The 20,074-nt window shown below is 53.8% G+C and overlaps 1 protein-coding gene across 1 annotated transcript in view; it reads left to right on the top strand.

Annotated features, from left to right (window-relative positions):
• ITPR3 (inositol 1,4,5-trisphosphate receptor type 3) overlaps positions 1 to 20,074 on the top strand; it is a 95,112-nt gene that overhangs the window by 58,716 nt on the left and 16,322 nt on the right. Inside the window, exons 26-45 of the mRNA XM_038749658.1 lie at positions 1,700 to 1,864; positions 2,115 to 2,183; positions 2,561 to 2,686; positions 2,915 to 3,037; positions 3,141 to 3,341; positions 4,040 to 4,291; positions 4,575 to 4,700; positions 4,940 to 5,065; positions 6,468 to 6,588; positions 8,205 to 8,389; positions 8,621 to 8,769; positions 10,310 to 10,418; positions 10,962 to 11,052; positions 12,299 to 12,468; positions 12,881 to 13,064; positions 13,364 to 13,548; positions 14,868 to 15,068; positions 15,849 to 15,959; positions 18,241 to 18,336; positions 18,958 to 19,059. Coding sequence (XP_038605586.1) covers positions 1,700 to 1,864; positions 2,115 to 2,183; positions 2,561 to 2,686; positions 2,915 to 3,037; positions 3,141 to 3,341; positions 4,040 to 4,291; positions 4,575 to 4,700; positions 4,940 to 5,065; positions 6,468 to 6,588; positions 8,205 to 8,389; positions 8,621 to 8,769; positions 10,310 to 10,418; positions 10,962 to 11,052; positions 12,299 to 12,468; positions 12,881 to 13,064; positions 13,364 to 13,548; positions 14,868 to 15,068; positions 15,849 to 15,959; positions 18,241 to 18,336; positions 18,958 to 19,059 — 2,892 coding nt within the window. The remainder of the gene's footprint in view (positions 1 to 1,699; positions 1,865 to 2,114; positions 2,184 to 2,560; positions 2,687 to 2,914; positions 3,038 to 3,140; positions 3,342 to 4,039; positions 4,292 to 4,574; positions 4,701 to 4,939; positions 5,066 to 6,467; positions 6,589 to 8,204; positions 8,390 to 8,620; positions 8,770 to 10,309; positions 10,419 to 10,961; positions 11,053 to 12,298; positions 12,469 to 12,880; positions 13,065 to 13,363; positions 13,549 to 14,867; positions 15,069 to 15,848; positions 15,960 to 18,240; positions 18,337 to 18,957; positions 19,060 to 20,074) is intronic.

Below are 20,074 nucleotides of genomic sequence, written 5' to 3'. Positions count from 1 at the left end.
GGCCCCCTGTCACCACCCCCCCACCAACACTCCCACTCACCCTTCAGGCTGGTCCTTGACGACGCTTGAGGCAAAAGATGCCCCGATCATGGGTTTCCGCCTGATGACAATAATAATCCTAATTGTGGAAATTTTTTAAGCACATGCTGCGAGCTAAGCACTGGGCCAGACACAAACTAATCGGTCAGACACAGTTCCTGTCCCACATGGAGCTCACAATCTAAGGGAGAGGGAGAAAAGGTATTTGATCCCCGTTTTACAGATCTAGAAATCGACACTCAGAGAAACTCAGTAACTTGCCCAAGGTCATACAGCAGGAAAGTGGTGGAGCCGGGATTAAAATCCGGATCTTCTGACTCCCAGCTGGTGCTCTTTCCACTAGGCTACGCTGCTTCTCAGGTGGCTGGAGCAATGGGGAAGCACTGATTGGACTGTAAACTCCTAGAGGGTAGGGATGGAATCTATTAACTCAGTTGTATTTGCCCAAGAATTCAGAACACTGCTGTGCACACAGTAGGAGCTCAATCAGATTTTGAGACTGTGAGACCCATGCGGGATGGGGACTGTGTCCAACCTAATTATCTTGTATCTACTCCAATGCTTAGTACAGCATTTGGCACAGAGTAACTGTTCAACAAATAGAAAAGCAGCATAGCCTAATAGAAAGTGCAGGGACCTGGGAACTAGAGGACCTGGGTTCTAATTCTGGCTCTGCCACACTTGTCTGCTATGTGACCTTGGGCAAGTCACTTAATTTCTCTGGGCCATAATAATAATAATGGCATTTGTTAAGCACTTACTATGTGCAAAGCACTGTTCTAAGAGCCAAAAAATAAGGTAAGCAGGTTGTCCCATGTGGGGCTCACAGTCTTAATTTCCATTTTAATAATTATAATAAAAATAATGATGGCATTTGTTAAGCGCTTACTATGTGCGAAGTGCTGTTCTAAGCTCTGGGGGGGGGATACAAGGTGATCAGGTTGTCCCACGTGGGGCTCACAGTCTTAATCCCCATTTTACAGATGAGGTAACTGAGGCCCAGAGAAGCTAAATGACTTTGCCCAAAGTCACACAGCTGACAAGTGGCAGAGCCGGGATTAGAACCCATGACCTCTGACTCCCAAGCACGGGCTCTTTCCATTAAGCCACGCTGCTTCCCTACAGTTATCTCATCTGTAAAGCAGGGGATTCAATTCTACTTCCTCCTACTTGGACTCTGAGCCTTTTATGGGACAGAGACTGTGTCCAAACTGATTAACTTAGTGCTTGGCACATAGTAAATGCTTAACAAATGTAATAATAGTAATAATAATGGTTATCAAGAAAATCAGATACCCTACCAACCTCCAAGCATTCAATTCCACATGCTGTGGGGTTCTAATCTGCCGCTCAGAGTCCATTCATTCATTCATTCATTCAGTCGTATTTATTGAGGGCTTACTGTGTGCAGAGCACTGTACTAAGTGCTTGGGAAGTACAAGTTGGCAACATATAGAGACGGTCCCTACCCAACAGTGGGCTCACAGTCTAGAAGGGGGAGACAGACAACAAAACAAAATATTAACAAAATAGAATAAATATGTACAAATAAAATAAATAGAGTAATAAATACGTACAAACATAGTCCAGCAGGTGGTCTAGCCCCCCACCCCAGTCCTGACCCTCCCCATCCCCGCTCCCCTCCCACCCCCCACTCCAGGTGCAGTTGCTGATCTCAGCTCAGGATGTAGAGAACTACAAGGTGATCAAGTCGGAGCTGGACCGGCTGCGGATGATGGTGGAGAAATCGGAGCTGTGGGTGGACAAGAAAAGTAGTCACAAGGGCGACGAGGTTGGGGAAGGGGCCAAGAAGGAGAAGAAAGAGGTGAGTTGGGGAGGGGCGAGGATGGGTCATTGAACCCATTCCCAGTCCCCTGCCTCAGCAGCCCCTCCCACCCTCCCGGCCCTGCTGTTGGCTGAGGAAGTTCAGGCTGTTGGTCGGTCAACTCTCCGAGGTTTGGATTGTCAGGGCCCTGCTGAGGACTTGGGGGTGACACCGGTTGGCTCTCCACGGGACGGGGGTGGTCGTGTGACTCCGCGTGCCCTCCGCACTATGGTACCCCCTCTCCCCTTAGCGCCCTAACGAGGAGGCCTTGCCCCCCACGGGGGAGAGAAGCAGCGAGAACTACCAGATTGTGAAGGGGGTGAGTACCTGTGGCTGACAGGGAGGACGAGGAGGAGGGAGAGGTGGAAGGGGCTGGGCCATGTCCTGAACGCTTGCGACCCAGACTGGGCTTGGGTCCCCTCCTATTTGGGGATTGGACCCCTGCATTGCACAACTCCATGCCTTCCCTCCCAGGGGCCACACTTGAATGGGGGAAGAGGAGTGGGAGGGAGGGGCTGGTCACCTCACTGAGCAGGCTGGGCAATGGTCCAGATGTAGGGAGAAGGGGCAGACGCAGCGGTCTCAGCACAGGTCATTCCCCTTCAATTTCTCCCTCCACCCCCCTACCTCCTCCTCCTGGCCCAACACCATCCCGGGGCTCTTCCACATCCCACTTCCTCCCGGTCCCCCCACCAGATCCTGGAGCGTCTGAACAAGCTGTGCGGGGTGGGCGAGCAGATGCGGAAGAAGCAACAGCGGCTGCTCAAAAACATGGACGCCCACAAGGTCATGCTGGATCTGCTGCAGGTCCCCTATGAGAAGGTGCGACCCAGTCTGACCTCCAACCCTGACTTGGGACCTCACAGCTTTCTTATCCCTTCCTTAGCCTCTGATCGATGCTAACCGGTATCTTTCTCATAACCTCTTTAGAGGCAGGGAGCCCTGGCCGGGCCTGGGATGGAGCTGGGATGGGGTGGGTTGGGCCCTACTTGGCATTCTTGGCTCTGCCAGCCCCAGTGCCCATTGTCGCTCCTCTACCCCCGGCTCTAGGGAGATGCCAAGATGCAGGAGATTCTCAGATCGACCCACCAGTTCCTGCAGAAGTTCTGTGCCGGGAACCCTGGAAACCAGGCTCTGCTGCACAAACACCTCAGCCTTTTCCTCACACCCGGGGTGAGGGATTGGGAGAAGGAGAAGGGGAGAGCGAGGGACACACGGTGGGAGTTAGGGGAGCACGGCTTGAGCCTGCCTTGACCCCTTCGCCGGTCCCGAGCAGCTCCTGGAGGCGGAGACCATGCAGCACATCTTCCTGAACAACTACCAGCTGTGCGCGGAGATCGGCGAGCCCGTGCTGCAGCACTTTGTGCACCTGTTGGCCACCCACGGGCGGCATGTACAGTACCTGGATTTCCTGCACACCGTCATCAAGGCCGAGGGCAAGTATGTCAAGAAGTGCCAGGACGCCATCATGACCGAGGTGAGGGAAGCTGTAAGCTCGCTGTGGGCAGGGAATGGGTATTTTCACTGCTGTACTCTCCCAAGCGCTCTGAACATAGTAAGCACTCAAATGCGATTGAATGAATGAGAGATGCGGGCTCGCGTGGGCTAGAGGAGGCAGGTGGTGGGGACTCCCTCCCTTCAAGGTCCTACTGAGAGCTCACCTCCTCCAGGAGGCCTTCCCAGACTGAGCCCCTTCCTTCCTCTCCCCCTCGTCCCCCTCTCCATCTCCCCATCTTACCTCCTTCCCTTCCCCACAGCACCTGTATATATGTATATATGTTTGTACATATTTATTACTCTATTTATTTTACTTGTACATATCTATTCTATTTATTTTATTTTGTTAGTATGTTTGGTTTTGTTCTCTGTCTCCCCCTTTTAGACTGTGAGCCCACTGTTGGGTAGGGACTGTCTCTATGTGTTGCCAATTTGTACTTCCCAAACGCTTAGTACAGTGCTCTGCACATAGTTAGCGCTCAATAAATACGATTGATGATGACGATGACTCCTTCAGAGAAGCTCAGGAACTCGGGTCGAGGACCTAAGGGAACTGGTCTCTCTCCACCCCCCAACCGGCGCCCCGGGGATGTGTGCGAGGGGCGAGGTGAGGGATGGTCACTGGGGCTGACCCCTCTGCCTGGCTGGAGGCCGCCAGTGACCCCTGTGCCCCTGCAGCTGACCAACGCGGGAGATGATGTAGTGGTCTTCTACAATGACAAGGCTTCCCTGGCCCACATGCTGGAGATGATGGCGGCGGCCCGCGACGGGGTGGAGGAGAACAGCCCCCTCATGTACCACATCTCGCTCGTCGACCTTCTGGCCGCCTGCGCCGAGGGCAAGAACGTGTACACCGAGATCAAATGCACGTCCCTCCTGCCTCTGGAGGACGTGGTGTCCGTGGTGACGCATGAGGATTGCATCACTGAGGTACCTCCTCCGGGGCCGGGGAAGCGGGAGGGGGAAGACTGTAGACTGTAAGCTGGTTGTGGGCAGGGAATGTCTGTTTATTATTATATTGTCCGCTCCCAAGTGCTTAGTACAGAGCTCAGCGCACAGTAAGTACGACTGAATGAACTGAATGGATGGAGAAGTGAATGGAGGGAGAGGGGATGATGCTGCAACCCAGCATCGTGGCCGGGGAGGAGGAGGGGAATGGGTCGAGGATACAGCTCCACAGGCCCCTGGGACTCACGCAGAACCCCGCCCCCAGGTGAAGATCGCGTACGTGAACTTTGTCAATCACTGCTACGTGGACACAGAGGTGGAGATGAAGGAGATCTACACTAGCAATCACATCTGGACGCTCTTCGAGAACTTCACCCTGGACATGGCCAGGGTCGGTGCCGGGCACTTGGGGAATTAGTGTCGGATGGGGGATTCAGCCAGAGAGGAGGGCAGTGCCCTGGACACCCAAGGGAGAGGGGCTTAGAAGGAAAGGTGGGAGCAGGGGAGGGGACCAGAATCGCCCCACCCAAGCCAGGCTAGACCCGGTCAGGACATGATGCTTTCCCGAGCCAGATAGGGGTGGATCAATGCTTCCTCCCCCCATCTCCCATGCTCCCCATCACTCTCCAGGTGTGTAAGAAGCGGGAGAAGCGCATCGCAGACCCAACCCTGGAGAAATACGTGCTCACGGTGGTCCTGGACACCATCACCGCCTTCTTCAGCTCCCCTTTCTCAGAGAACAGCACCTCCCTGCAGGTACTGCCCTGGGCCGGCGGATATTGCTTTGAATCAGTGGCTATTGCCTCAGATTAGTGGGTACCACCTTGGGCCAGTGGGTGCAATCCTGGGCCATTGGCTACCTCCTCAGGCTACTGGACACTGCTCTGGGTCAGCGGGTCCCACCTCTGTCTAATGGTTACTGCACCAGGCTAATGGATACCACTTTGGGTCAGCAGGTATTCATTCATTCAGTCAGTCAAATTTATTGAGCGCTTACTGTGTGCAGAGCACTGTACTCACTCCGGCCTAACGGACACCCTCTTGGTGGGTTCTGTCCTGAGCTAGTGGATACTGCCCTGGGCCAACGGATACCCCTTGGACAGTGGCAGGCTAGTAGATGTCACCCTGGGCCAGTGCTGTGTGGCTCTGAAGGCAGCCCCTGCCTTCTCTGGATTCCTGTGACCTCTGCAGAACTGAGCCATGATTGGTGGCATGGCTGGACCCTAGGGGTTTCCAGGGAATGGAGGGGAAATTGGAGCGGCATCAGAGCTAGGGGCTGGGGGTAGGGACCGCTCCTCCATCTGGTGGGCTCTGCAGGCCAGCTTCTCTTTGAGCACGGCTCCTGTGGGGTGACGGGAGGGCACTTCCAGACAACAGCCTAGGCTTGGGAATCATCAGGCCCTGGGGCTAATCCTGCCTCTGCCACTTGTCACCTGGGTGACCTTGGGCAAGTCACTTAACTTCTCTGAGCCTCAGTTCCCTCATCTGAAAAATAGGGATTAAGAGTGTGAGCCCCATGTGGGACAAAGACTTGTCCAGCCTGCTAAACTTGTATCTACCCCAGCACTTAGAGCAGTGCTTGGCACAGAGTAAGCGCTTAAGAAGTACCATAATTATTATTATTGATATTCACCCCACCCTCAGCCCTACAGCAGTTGCGTGCATCTCCCTATACTCTGACATCTATCGTGTGCATCTCCCTATACTCTGACATCTCTCCTTTCTGTGATGAATTTTAGTGTCTGTCTTCTATAGATTCTAAGTTCCTTATGGGCAGGAATCATGTCTAGCAATCTATTATATTGTACTCACCCAAACGCTTAGTCCAGGGCTGTGCAACCGGTAGGTGCTCAGTCACTTAACTTCTCTGTGCCTCAGTTACCTCACCTCTAGACTGTGAGCCCCCCGTGGGACCTCCTGATTCATTCATTCATTCATTCGTATTTATTGAGTGCTTACTGTGTGCAGAGCACTGTACTAAGCGCTTGGGAAGTACAAGTTGGCAACATATAGAGACGGTCCCTACCCAACAGTGGGCTCACCTCGTAACCTCCCCAGCGCTTAGAACAGTGCTTTGCACATAGTAAGCGCTTAATAAATACTATCATTATTATTATTATTATTAAATATCATGGCTTGATTGATTGATCCCATTCAGACCCACCAGACCATTGTGGTACAGCTGCTACAGTCGACCATGCGCCTGTTGGAATGTCCGTGGCTCCAGCAGCAGCACAAAGCCTCGGTAGAGACGTGCATCCGCACGTTGGCTATGGTCGGTAAGGACAGCTCGGCGGCCTCGGGCTGGACATTTCCTCAGGGTCGTCCCCACCATTCATTCATTCAATCGTATTTATTGAGCGCTTACCGTGTGCAGAGCACTGTACTAAGCGCTTTGGAAGTCCAAGTTGGCAACATATAGAGACGGTCCCTACCCTACAGTGGGCTCACAGTCTTCCCCAGCTGCGGCTGGGCAGGTTCTCATCTCGCTGGGAATGAAGCCCCTCCAGGAAACCCCCTCAAGAGGACAAGAAGTTCTCCCTCAGGTCTGAGTGTGGCCTAGAGAACGTGCCGGGGAATCAGAAGGACTTTCATTCAATCGTATTTATTGAGCGCTTACTGTGTGCAGAGCACTGTACTAAGCGCTTAGGAAGTACAAGTTGGCAGCATATAGAGACGGTCCCTACCCAACAGCGGGCTCACAGTCTAGAAGGGGGAGACAGACAACAAAACCAAACATATTAACAAAATAAAATAAATAGAATAAATTTGTACAAATAAAATAAATAGAGTAATAAATGCATACAAACATATATACAGGTGCTGTGGGGAGGGGAAGGAGGTAAAGTGGGGGGGATGGGAAGGGGAGGAAGGGGGCTCAGTCTGGGAAGGCCTCCTGGAGGAGGTGAGCTCTCAGTAGGGCTTTGAAGGGACTTAGGTTCTAATCACGGCTCCGCTACTTGTCTGCTGTGTGACCCTGGATGAGTCACTTCACTGTGCCTCTGTTACCTCGTCCTTAAAGTGGGGATTAAGATTGTGAGCCCCAGATGGGACATGGTCTGTGTCCAACCTGAATAGTATTTAGTAGTATTTATTAAGTGCTTACTTTATGCAGGTCACTGTACTGTAGAGAAGCAGCGTGGCTCAGTGGAAAGAGCACGGGCTTTGGAGTCAGAGGTCTTGGGTTCGAATTCCGGCTTCACCGCAGGTCTGCTGTGTGACCTTGGGCAAGTCAATTAACTTCTCTGAGCCAGTTACCTCATCTGTAAAATGGGGATTAAGACTGTGAGCCCCACGTGGGACGACCTGATCACCCTGTATCCCTTTCAGCGCTTAGAACAGTGATTTGCACATAGTAAGCACTTAACAAATGCCATCATCATTAGCTTTTATCTACCCCAGCACTTAGCGTGCTGGAATATTGGGAGTCGGAGGTTGTAGGTTCTAATCCCGGCTCTGCCGCTTGTCTGCTGTGTGACTTTGGGCAAGTCACTTAGCTTCTCTGGGCCTCAGTTCCCTCATTTGTAAAGTGGGGATTAAGACTGTGAGCCCCACGTGGGACAACCTGCTTACCTCGTATCTACCCCAGTGCTTAGAACATAGTAAAAGCTTAACAAATGCCATTATCATTATTATTATTATTGTTAACAGATACCATTCAAAAAAAAAAAATCCCTCCCGCTTAGCTGAAGCCTGGTCCCTCTGCCCCGGTAGAGAGGTGCCCACCCGCCCCTCCCTCCACTGGAGCTGGAGTGGACTGGTACAGAATGGACCAGAGCCCAGGGGCCAACAGGGGATCTCGGTCCCTTTGGGGTGGGGGCTAACGCAGCCCCCACCCCCCGGTCCTGGCGGGGAGGCGTCCCTCCAGCTCGATCGTCCTGTCGTCCCCCCGCAGCCAAGAGCCGGGCCATCGCCCTGCCCATGGACCTGGACTCCCACGTCAGCTCTCTGCTCAACAGCAGCGCCAGCTGCGCCGTTCAGAGGAACGCCGCCAGCTACAAGACGGCCACCCGCACCTTCCCCCGCGTCTCCACGCCCGCCAACCAGTGGGACTACAAGAACATCATTGAAAAGTTGCAGGTGGGCCGCGTGCTGGACGGAGCGAGATGGGGTAGAGCCAGGCTGGGCACCCCGTGGGGTCCTCTAGGTAGCCCTCTCATCTCCAGATTTCATAGACTCCCCCCCTTCCCGCCCCCCTTCACCCCAACTCTCAGGAGACTTTGACTCTGACGTCCCACCTAGCAACGCCAGCCCACCCTGGCCTTCCCCCCAGCTTTGAGCCCTGACGTCCTTTCCCCCGACCCCGGCCAGGACATAATCAACACCCTGGAGGAGAGGCTGCAGCCGCTGGTGGAGGCCGAGCTGTCCGTTCTGGTGGACGTGCTCCATCGGCCGGAGCTGCTCTTCCTGGAGGGGACGGACGCCTATCAGCGCTGCGAGAGCGGCGGCTTCCTGTCCAAGTGAGTCGGAGGGTGGGGCTGGGGGGGTCGGATGCTCGGAGGATTCGTTCATTCATTCAATCTTATTTATTGAGCACTTACCTCGTGCAGAGCACTGTATTAAGCGCTTGGGAAGTACAAGTTGGCAACATCTAGAGACGGTCCCTACCCAACAGCAGGCTCACAGTCTAGAAGGAACAGGACTGGCTGGGGGGCAGGGGGCAGAGTGCTTTTTTTTTTCTCTTTTCGTTATGGTATTTGTTGAGCACGCAGTATGTGCCAAGCACCATTCTAAGTGCTCGGGTCAGTAATAATGATAATAGTGGTGGTATTTGTTAAGCGCTTACTATGTGCCAATCACTGTTCTAAGTGCTGGGGGAGAAACAAGGTCTCAGGTTGTCCCAAACGGGTCTCAAAGTCTTCATCCCCACTTTACAGATGAGGGAACTGAGGCCCAGATTTGTGAAGTGACTTGCCCCAAGTCACACAGCTGGCAAGTGGCAGAGCCGGGATTAGAATTATTTATTTATATAAATATATATTATATTATATTATATTATATATATTATATATAAATTATTTATTTTATTTGTACATATTTATTCTATTTATTTTATTTTGTTAAGATGTTTTGTTTGGTTCTCTGTCTCCCCCTTCTAGACTGTGAGCCCACTGTTGGGTAGGGACTGTCTCTATATGTTGCCAACTTGTACTTCCCAAGCGCTTAGTACAGTGCTCTGCACACAGTAAGCGCTCAGTAAATACAATTGAATGAATGAATGAATGAACCTCTGACTCCCAAGCCTGGGCTCTTTCCACTAAGCCAAGCAGTACAAATTAATCAGGTTGGACACAGTCCCTGGTCCACATGAGGCTCATGGTCTAAGTAGGAGGGAAAAATGTGTAGACTCCCCATTTTACAGTTGAGGAAACTGTGGCACAGAGAAGTTAAGTGACTTGGCCAAGGTCACACAGCAAGCGAGTGGTGGATCTGGGATTAGAATTCTAGTCCTCCAACTGCAAGGCTCATGCTCAGAGAAGCAGCATGGCCTAGCGGATAGAGCGTGGGCCTAAGAGTCAGAGGGCCATGGGTTCTAATCCCGGCTCTGTCATTTGCCTGCTTTGTGACGTCAGGCAAGTCACTTAAATTCTCTGGGCCTCAGTTTCCTCATCTGTAAAATGGAGATTAAGACTGTGAGCTCCACGTAGTACAGGGACTGTGTCCAACCCGATTATCTTGTATTTACCCCAGTGCTTAAAACAATGCCTGGCCCATAGTAAGCGCTTAACAAATGCCATTATCATTATTATTATTACACCCCTGGTTGTCCCCACGTTGGCGATTGTTGCCCTGCCGTTCTGGGAAAACTGGGCTTGGGCAGAGGAAGCCAAAGAAGCTCATCAGCCCTGGGGGGGTCAGTGGGTGGGAGCTGGGAGTCAAGGCCCGGGAGAAAGTGGAGTTGGCGGGGCAGAGTCCAGGACAGGACCTGCCATTGTTCAGGCTGATCATGTCTCCCCTGTCACATGTCTTCCCGGGTGTTTTCCCGGCCCTGTGTTCCAGGCTCATCCAACACTCCAAGGACCTGATGGAGTCAGAGGAGAAACTATGCATCAAGGTGCTAAGAACCCTGCAACAGATGTTGGTGAAGAAGAGCCAATATGGGGACAGGGTGAGGAGAGATGGGTGCCGGGGTGGGGACTGGGGACAGATGAGCAGGAGGGAGAGGGGAGGCAGGGCTGGAGGGCGGGAGCCAGGATAAGCCCTGAGGTCAGAGATGGGTGTGAGGGTTGGGGGCAGAGCTTTAGGGGGATCCAAAGGGACCATGAGCAGAGCAGAACAGAGACTCTGTCCCATCCGCTGCCCCAGGACTCAGGCTCGGCTCCCAGGGTCCCTTCTCCCTGCCCTGATTAACTTCTCTGAGCCAGTTACCTCAGAGGGTGAGGGTGAGGGTGACCAAGACCCTGGGGGAATAAGGACACTTGGGTCCTAGGGCCTGAAAGGGAGGGTTCATTCATTCATTCAATCGTATTTATTGAGCGTTTACTGTGTGCAGAGCACTGTACTAAGCGCTTGGGAAGTCCAAGTTGGCAACCAATAGAGACGGTCCCTACCCAACAACGGGCTCACAGTCTAGAAGGGGGAGACAGACAACAGAACAAAACATGTGGACAGGTGTCAGGTTGGGGCAGAGGACTCACGGAATGCCTTGCAGGGCAACACCCTACGGAAGATGCTGCTCAACAACTATCTGCAGAACCGAAAATCCAGCTCCAAGGGCGAGATTCCCGATCCCGCCGGGAGTGGTGAGGAGGGCCCCGATGCATTCGTCCCCACCGGCTGGCCCCTCGTCCGGGGGGATACCCTGGCCGCCTGAAGACGTGGGGCTGGAGGGGGATCTCAGAGGGTCATGTCGTCCATCCCCCTGCCTCCAGATAGAGCCCCGTCCCTGGCCCTTCCCTTTATGGGCAGGGTCGGGCTGCCTCCACCCTGGCCTCATTTCCAGCCCGCTCTGCCAGTCTACCTGTGCCCTGGACCCCATCAGCCCCTGGCCAGAAGTTGGATGATTATAATCTGTCAGCCATCTGTAGCACCCACATGCCCACTAATACTCCCCCTTAGCCCCTGGGGTTTTCCGTTACGCACCTCTCCATTCAGCCATTCACTTTGATTCCTATATACATTGTGGGTGGAAAAGTGACTACCAACTTCGTTATGTTGTGCTATGTCAAGTGCTTAGTTTGATAAACCACACACAGTTAAGTGCTCGATAGATACGACTGATAGATATGATGATGATGGTATTTAAGCGCTTACTATGTGCAAAGCACTGTTCTAAGCGCTGGGGAGGTTACAAGGTGGCCAGGTTGTCCCACCGGGGGCTCACAGTTTTAATGCCCATTTTCCAGATGAGGGAACTGAGGCCCAGAGAAGTGAAGTGACTTGCCCAAAGTCCACAGCTGACAGTTGGCAGAGCCGGGATTTGAACCGCTGACCTCTGACTCCAAAACCCGGGCTCTTTCCACTGAGCCACGCTGCTTCCACCTGTCACCCCTGTTAGTGTTAGCTCCTTGTGGGCAGGGTATTGGTCACTCACTGGGTTTTGTCCTTCCCAAGCTCAGAGAAGCAGCGTGGCCCATTGTTGGGTAGGGACTGTCTCTATATGTTGCCAACCTGTACTTCCCAAGTGCTTAGTACGATGCTCTGCACACAGTAAGCGCTCAATAAATACGATTGAATGAATGAATGGAAAGAGCTTGGGCTTGGGAGTCAAGGTCATGGGTTCTAATTCCGACTCCTCCCCTTGTCTGCTGTGTGACTTTGGGCAAGTCACTTCACTTCTCTGGGCCTCCGTTATCTCATCTGTAAAATGGGGATTAAGACTGTGAGCCCTACGTGGGACACCCTAATCCCCCTGAATCCCCCCAGTGTTTAGAACAGTGCTTCGCACAGAGTAAGTGCTTAACAAATGTCATCATCGTCATCATCCTCCTTCGCCCCTACACCGGGCAGTTCAATAAATCACCTACTTCTGTGCTGGGCGCCCCACAGGCCAAGACCAGGACTGGGCTCTCGTGGCCGCCACCCAGTGCCGCCTGGACAAGGAGGGGGCCACCAAGCTGGTGTCGGACCTCATCATGAGCACCAAGAATGAGAAAATCTTCCAGGAGAGCATCGGGCTGGCCATCCGCCTGCTGGATGGGGGCAACACCGAGATCCAGGTGCCAGGGGGAAGGGCTGGCAGGGGTGGGAGCCACCTAGGAGGGCAGTGAGGGTGGTGGGGTGGGGATGGCATTTCATTCATTTTCATTCAATCGCATTTATTGAGCACTTACTGTGTGCAGAGCACTGTACTAAGCACTTGGGAAGTCCAAGTTGGCAACATATAGAGATGGTCCCTACCCAACAGTGGGCTCACAGTCTAGAAGGGGGGAGACAGAGAACAAAACATATTAACAAATTAACAAAATAAAATATATAGAATAAATATGTACAAATAAATAAATAGGAGTTAGGGCCAGGCCCAGCCCCTAACCGGAGAGGGTGGGGTGGCTCCCCAGGACGGTCCCCAAGGCCAAGGGTCCCCCCCAGGTCTGACCCCAAGCCGCTCTGGCCCCCGGCTTCTCCACCCAGAAATCTTTCTATAACCTCATGATGAGCGACAAGAAGTCGGAGAGGTTTTTCAAGGTCCTGCACGAGCGGATGAAGAGGGCGCAGCAGGAGACCAAATCCACCGTGTCCGTGAACATGAGCGACCTCGGCAGCCAGCCCCGGGAGGGCCGCGACCCGGGGGACCCGGGAGAGCACGCCCACAAAGGTTGGTGGGGCGGGCCGGGAGGCTGCTGGGCCAGTCGGGCCCACTGAGGCAGGTGCTCTTGGGCGGTGGGCGGGGCCGCTGGGACTGGGTGTCTGGGGAAGGGGTGGGGGCTTCAGGAGGCCCGGTTGGCCACCAGGACCTCAGCTCAGGGTGGTATAGCCTGGGGAGAGGTGGGGGCCGAGCGGATGGAGCCAAGGTGGAGGTCGGGTGGAGGATGCCCTCTGGCCTGGGGATCCTATGTGGTCCGCAGTGGGGGGACCACAGTCCTGGAGGCATCCCCTTCCCCCCTCTTCCTGCAGGGCGTGTGCCCCACTTCCCGCTGCCCAGCTCTCTGTCGCGCTACTCCCTGAGCCTCGGCTTCCGCAAGGGCCACGAGGCCGGCCAGCGCGGGCAGAGCCACGAGATGGGCGTGTCGGTCCTCATCATGCAGCCCATCCTGCGCTTCCTGCAGCTGCTGTGCGAGAACCACAACCGGGATCTCCAGGTGGGGGCCTGCGGGGAGGGGCGGCCTGCTGGGGTGGCCCACCTGTCCACGCTCCACCCAGGGTCACGCCCTTGTTCCGGTTCCCGGGGAGATATCCTGGACCCACGAGGTTTAGCTGAAAGGAAACCAGGAAGAGGAGTTAAGTGAAATGAGGCAGAGGGGGAGAGTAGGGTGTGGACTGTGGCCTCCTTGGCTGCTGAGACTTTTGAGTCACTTAGAAACCTGTGTGATTTGGGCACTGCTCCTAGTTCCTGCGCCTTCCTTCTGGTTTCTGCCCACTGCTGACCCTCCTGGCCTAGTCCTTCCCCTGACCCTGACCCCCTGGGACTCCATATCCTCCTTACTGCCAGCTCTCCTAGCCTGGTCACTCCCCCGGGGCCCAATTTCCTGCCCTCCCCTCGTCCCATCTCCACCCCGTCCCACTACTGTCAGTCCTGGCCTGGCCACTCCCCAAGGCCCTGACCTCTAGAATTTGTATAATAATGATAATAATGGCATTTATTAAGCACTTACTACGTGCAAAGCACTGTTCTAAGCGCTGGGGAGCTTACAAGGTGATCAGGTTGTCCCACGGGGGGCTCACAGCCTTCATCCCCATTTTACAGATGAGGGAACTGAGGCCCAGAGAAGTGAAGTGACTTGCCCAAAGTCACGCAGCTAAGTGGCGGAGCTGGGATTTGAACCCATGACCTCTGACTCCAAAGCCCGGGCTCTTTCCACTGAGCCACGCTGCTTCTTTTTGTCCCCACCCACTTCTGGCAGGACTCTCCCAAGTGCTTGAACTGCTCAGTGCTCTGCACGCAGTAGGTGCTCAATAAGTGCCACTCTGCGCCTCAGTTACCTCATCTGTAAAATGGGGATTAAGACTGTGAGCCCCACATGGGACAACCTGATCACTTTGTATCCCCCCCCAGCACTTAGAACAGTGCTTTGTACATAGTATGCACTTAACAAATGCCATCATTATAGAGAAGCAGCGTGGCTCAGTGGAAAGAGCCTGGGCTTTGGAGTCAGAGGTCATGGGTTCAAATCCCAGCTCCACCAACTGTCATCTGTGTGACCTTGGGCAAGTCACTTAACTTCTCTGTGTCTCAGTTACCTCATCTGTAAAATGGAGATTAAAAGTGTGAGCCCCACATGGGATTCCCTGATTGCCTTGTATCTACCCCAGCGCTTGGAACAGTGCTTGGCACATAGCAAGCGCTTAACAAATACCAACATCATCATTATCATTGATTGTGTCCCTGGTGGGGTCCACCGGGCCTGGACTGCCCACGTGCCTCCCGCCCGCCCTCCAACCCTGGCTCCTTCCTCTGCAGAATTTCCTGCGTTGCCAGAACAACAAAACCAATTACAACCTGGTGTGTGAGACCCTGCAGTTCCTGGACATCATGTGCGGCAGCACGACCGGCGGCCTGGGGCTGCTGGGGCTCTACATCAACGAGGATAACGTGGCCCTGATCCTGCAGACCCTGGAGACCCTCACCGAGTACTGCCAAGGCCCCTGCCATGAGAACCAAGTAAGTCCCGACCAGAGTCCGGGGTTGGCGTGAGACCCAGGGCTCGGGGGAGAGTGGGCAGGGCACGCCTACCTGCTGCCTGCCAGGGCCTGGGGCAGGATAATAATCATAATAACAATAATAATAATGGCATTTATTAAGCGCTTACTATGTGCCAAGCACTGTTCTAAGCGCTGGGGGGAATACAAGGTGATAAGGTTGTCCTACATGGGGCTCACAGTCTTCACCCCCATTTTACAGATGAGGTAACTGAGGTACAGAGAAGTTAAGTGACTTGCCCAAAGTCACACAGCTAAGTGGTGGAGCCAGGATTCGAACCCATGGCCCCCGACTCCAAAGCCCGGGCTCTTTCCATCGAGCCGCGCGGCTTCTCCCATAATGATAGCATTTATTAAGCGCTTACTATGTGCACAGCACTGTTCTAAGCGCTGGGACGGTTACATGGTGATCAGGTTGTCCCATGGGGAGCTCACAGTCTTCACCCCCATTTTACAGGTGAGGTAACTGAGGCACAGAGAAATTAAGTGACTTGCCCAAAGTCACATAGCTGGCAATTGGCGGAGCCGGGATTTGAACCCATGACCTCTGGCTCCAAAGCCCGGGCTCTTTCCACTGAGCCACGCTGCTTCTCCAAGCAGCTTGGGGCCTTCCCAGAGCCCTCTCCCACATTGCCCCCAGCCGCCCCATCTTCCCGTTAGAGGTCGGGGGCATGGCGCTACTGGTCGGGGGCGGGGAGCCGAGCCGGGCCTGGGGCTCCCACGGCTCCGTCCTCCCTCCCAGACGTGCATCGTGACTCACGAGTCCAACGGCATCGACATCATCACGGCCCTCATCCTCAATGACATCAGTCCGCTCTGCAAGTATCGCATGGACCTCGTGCTCCAGCTGAAGGTATGGGCCCGGCGTGCCGGGTTGCTGTTTCCCTTCGGGCCATTCAGGCGGGATCGATTCTGCCTCGACCTCCCTTTGGGGACGGCTCGGGTTCCCTCCGGTCCGTGGCTCCCTGGGGTTCTGGCACTATCGGTGAGGGACACAGTATCTAGCACTGTTTTTTGGGGGCACCAAGGAGCTGGGAGGAGTTTTCCTGCCTCCATTGAATAATAATAATAATAATGATGGCATTTATTAAGCACTTACTATGTGCAAAGCACTGTTCTAAGTGCTGGGGAGGTTACAAGGAGATCAGTTTGTCCCATGGGGGGCTCACAGTCTTAATCCCCCTCCCCCATGCCTTACCTCCTTCCCCTCCCCACAGCACCTGTATATATATGTATATATTCATTCATTCAATTGTATTTATTGAGTGCTTACTGTGTGCAGAGCACTGTGCTTGGGAAGTACAAGTTGGCAACATATAGAGACGGTCCCTACCCAACAGTGGGCTCACAGTGTAGAAGAGTGGGCTCACAGTCTAGTATATATGTTGGTACGTATTTATTACCCTATTTTATTTGTACATATTTATTCTATTTATTTTATTTTGTTAATATGTTCTGTCTTGTCTGTCTCCCCTTTCTAGACTGTGAGCCCGCTGTTGGGTAGGGATCATCTCTATATGTTGCCAACTTGTACTTCCCAAGTGCTTAGTACAGTGCTCTGCACACAGTAAGCGCTCAATAGATACGATTGATGATTCCCACACAGGGGCCATCGGAGGTGACTCTGCATTGCTATTCCTCAGGGCTCTGTACCCTTCTGCCCCGGAGATTCCTGTATTCAGGGGCCACCCTGCCTGGCCCTTGTCCAGTCTCGGCCCAGCCTCGGCTCCTGTCCCCTCCCCGGTCTTGCCGCAGCCCAGTCTGAGTCTAGCCTGAATCTCACCCTCCCCATGGCCCAGGCCACGCAGGGCTCAAGTCCCGCTTCCATGAGCCCAGAAAGCCTCGGGGCTTCTAGAGCGAACCAGAGCCCAAGCCTTAGAAACTGTGGGCAAACCACCAGGATGGTCAGTAGCCAACTTGCTTCTCTGGGGTCCCAGGGTCTGTGGGGGCTGGGCAGGCTGAGAAGCAGCGTGGCTTAGTGGAAAGAGCACAGACTTGGGAGTCAGAGGTGGTGGGTTCTAATCCCGGCTCCGCCACTTGTCAGCTGAGTGACTTTGGGCAAGTCACTTAATCAATCAATCAATCAATCGTATTTATTGAGCGCTTACTGTGTGCAGAGCACTGGACTAAGCGCTTGGGAAGTCCAAGTTGGCAACATATAGAGACGGTCCCTACCCAACAGTGGGCTTACAGTCTAAAAGGGGGAGACAGAGAACAAAACCAAACATACTAACAAATTAAAATAAATAGAATAGATATGTACAGGTAAAATAAATTGAGTAATAAATATGTACAAACATATATACAGGTGCTGTGGGGAAGGGAAGGAGGTAAGATGGGGGGATGGAGAGGGAGACGAGGGGGAGAGGAAGGAACGGGCTCAGTCTGTGCCTGTTACCTCATCTGTAAAACAGGGAGTGAGCCCCACCTGGGACAACCTGTTAACCTTGTATCTCCCCCAGTGTTTAGAACAGTGCTTGGCACATAGTAAGCACTTAACAAATACCATCATTATTATTGTTATTAAGACTCCCGTGGGAATCCTGGCCTTAACAGGACCAACATGATCCTGACCCCGGGACAGGGAAGGAAATGATTCTAATGGCCACTCCCGATCCCTGGCTTCCTGCTTCCCCAACCTCTGCTCCCGTGATAAGCTACCAAATCCCATCTCATGGCTTCTCTTCAGGCCCCCTCTGCCTGTAGGACACACGTGTGCATGCATGCGTGGCGGGTAGTGAGCACGAGGAAATTGGAATGAGTGTGTTTGCGTTGGACCTTGTGTCTGTGTGTTTGGGGCCGGGGAGAGGGAGGGCGTGAGAGACTGTGAGCGAGGGGGTGGCTGAGCTGGAGGTCATCGTTGGCTCTGAGGTAGTTGGAAGCGGTCCCCCACTTGAGGAGAGGGAAGGGAAGGGGGCGACGACATTTCCTGCCATGAGAGGGGTTGCCGGCCAACCGTTCAACCAAACAGCTGGCCGGGAGGCTGTGCGGGCAGGACTAGGACTGGGCCAGCCAGGACTGCGGAGGGCTACTTGATATCCAGGTGGGTGAAGAGCCCACTGGCAGGTGAGGGGCTGGAGGAGGGGACACCCCCACTGCTCCTGAAGACATTGTCAACTGGCTTCCTCCTCCAGGACAACGCATCCAAGCTGCTGCTGGCCCTGATGGAGAGTCGGCACGACGGCGAGAACGCCGAGCGCATCCTCATCAGCCTGCGGCCTCAGGAACTGGTACTGGGGCGTCCCCGGGGGAGCAGAGGGGGCAGGGGTGCCTTCACCTGGGCCCTGGTCTGGATTCCGGTGGACGCGCCTGAGCCCAAATCAGGAGAGCTGGGAGGGAGTAAGGGGGTGGAGAGGCGCACTGCGATCCTCTCAGTTGAGCCACCTGGCCAAGGTGGCCACAGAGTGGTAGCTAGGTGCAGGTTTCTCGGGTTTGTGGGAACCGACCGACCTGGGCCCCGGGATTGAGGAGGCCAGGACATGGGAGTTGGAGGGTAGAGCTGGGGGAAACTGAGGAATTGGAGAAGGGGAGCTGGACGGGGGGAGGGCTGAGAACAAGGGGGGAAGCTGACGGTTGGGAAGTCTGAGGGACAGTGAAGAAATCCACCCCTGCTTTCCACCTGCACACTATCCCAGAATCTTTTGGGGCCCAGACAATGCTGGGCCACATGCCCAGGACACTGACCATTGCTGAAAAGTCAGGAGGAAAAGGAGGGAGGGTCAGGGCTGTTTCCAAGCTCCAACAATCTACTGGACTCTCAGTGAGAGCTGCCCTCAGCCTTGGCACTGGACTCAGTGACGCCAATGACCCTCCTGCTCTGGCTGCTCTGCTGACATGCCATGGCCCCACAGGTGGATGTGATCAAGAAGGCCTATCTGCAGGAGGAGGAGTGTGAAAACTCTGAAGTCTCTCCCCGTGAAGTGGGGCATAACATCTACATCCTGGCGCTGCAGGTACCCATTCCGGGCATCCTCCCGCTGTCCTCCTCAGGCATCCATCCCCCCTCCGCCCATCCCTCCACTCCCTCCACCTTTTTGCTCTCCATCTTCCCAACCCTTCCGCTCCCTCCCTCTCTCCTCCCCTCCATCTTTTTTATTTTAATGGTATCCATTAAGCACTTACTATGTGCCAGGCACTGTACTAAGCATTGGGGTAGATACAAGTTAATTAGGTAGAACAAAGTCCCTATCTCACATAAAACTCCAGCCTTAATCCCCATTTTACAGATGAGGTAACTGAGGCACAGAGAAGTTAAGCGACAAGCCCAAGGTCACACAGCAGATAAGTGATGGAGGCAGGATTAGAACCCAGGTCCTTCTGACTTCTCCATGCTGTGTCCAGGAGGCCATGCTGCTACTCAAACCAATTGATCTCACCCCGGATGGGACTCGAACCCACAATCCCCAGCTTAGGAGGCCCAAGCCTTATCCATTAGGCCACCGGGATGCATCTCTGCCTCTTCCTCCCTCTGCTGCCTCTCTCCTCTCTCCCTCCCCTCCCTCCTCACACCAAGACCGAGCCTACAGGCTGCAGCTCCGGAGACACAGGGCTCAAACCTTTGTCTTCAAAAAATTATAGCTGATCGTTTGCATATGATTTTGTATTTGATTTGTATGCTGTTCGTTTCTTGTGAAACTGCATGGAAATGCCCTAGTCCCTGCCCTCTTCTCCCTGCAGGGTCCTGGATCCTGCCCCTACTTCTCTTTCCCCTCCTCTCTGAGTCCAGCTGGCCAGGGTTGGATGCTGCTCCCTGTGATTATCCCTGTCTGATGGCAGCAGCCCAATTTTTAATTCATTAATTCAATCGTATTTATTGAGCACTTCCAGTATGCAAAGCGCTGTATTAAGAATTTGGGAGAGTACAATATAAAAATACTAATCATACTAATAATAATGGCATTTGTCAAGTGCTTACTATGTGCCAAGCACTGTTCTAAGCACTGGGGCATACACAAGGTAATTAGGTTG

This window comes from Tachyglossus aculeatus, chromosome 7 (assembly GCF_015852505.1).
Source record: "Tachyglossus aculeatus isolate mTacAcu1 chromosome 7, mTacAcu1.pri, whole genome shotgun sequence".
NCBI lineage: Eukaryota > Metazoa > Chordata > Mammalia > Monotremata > Tachyglossidae > Tachyglossus > Tachyglossus aculeatus.
The sequence above is the reverse complement of the archived record's forward strand: the minus strand, read 5'-3'. Positions and strand labels throughout refer to the sequence as shown.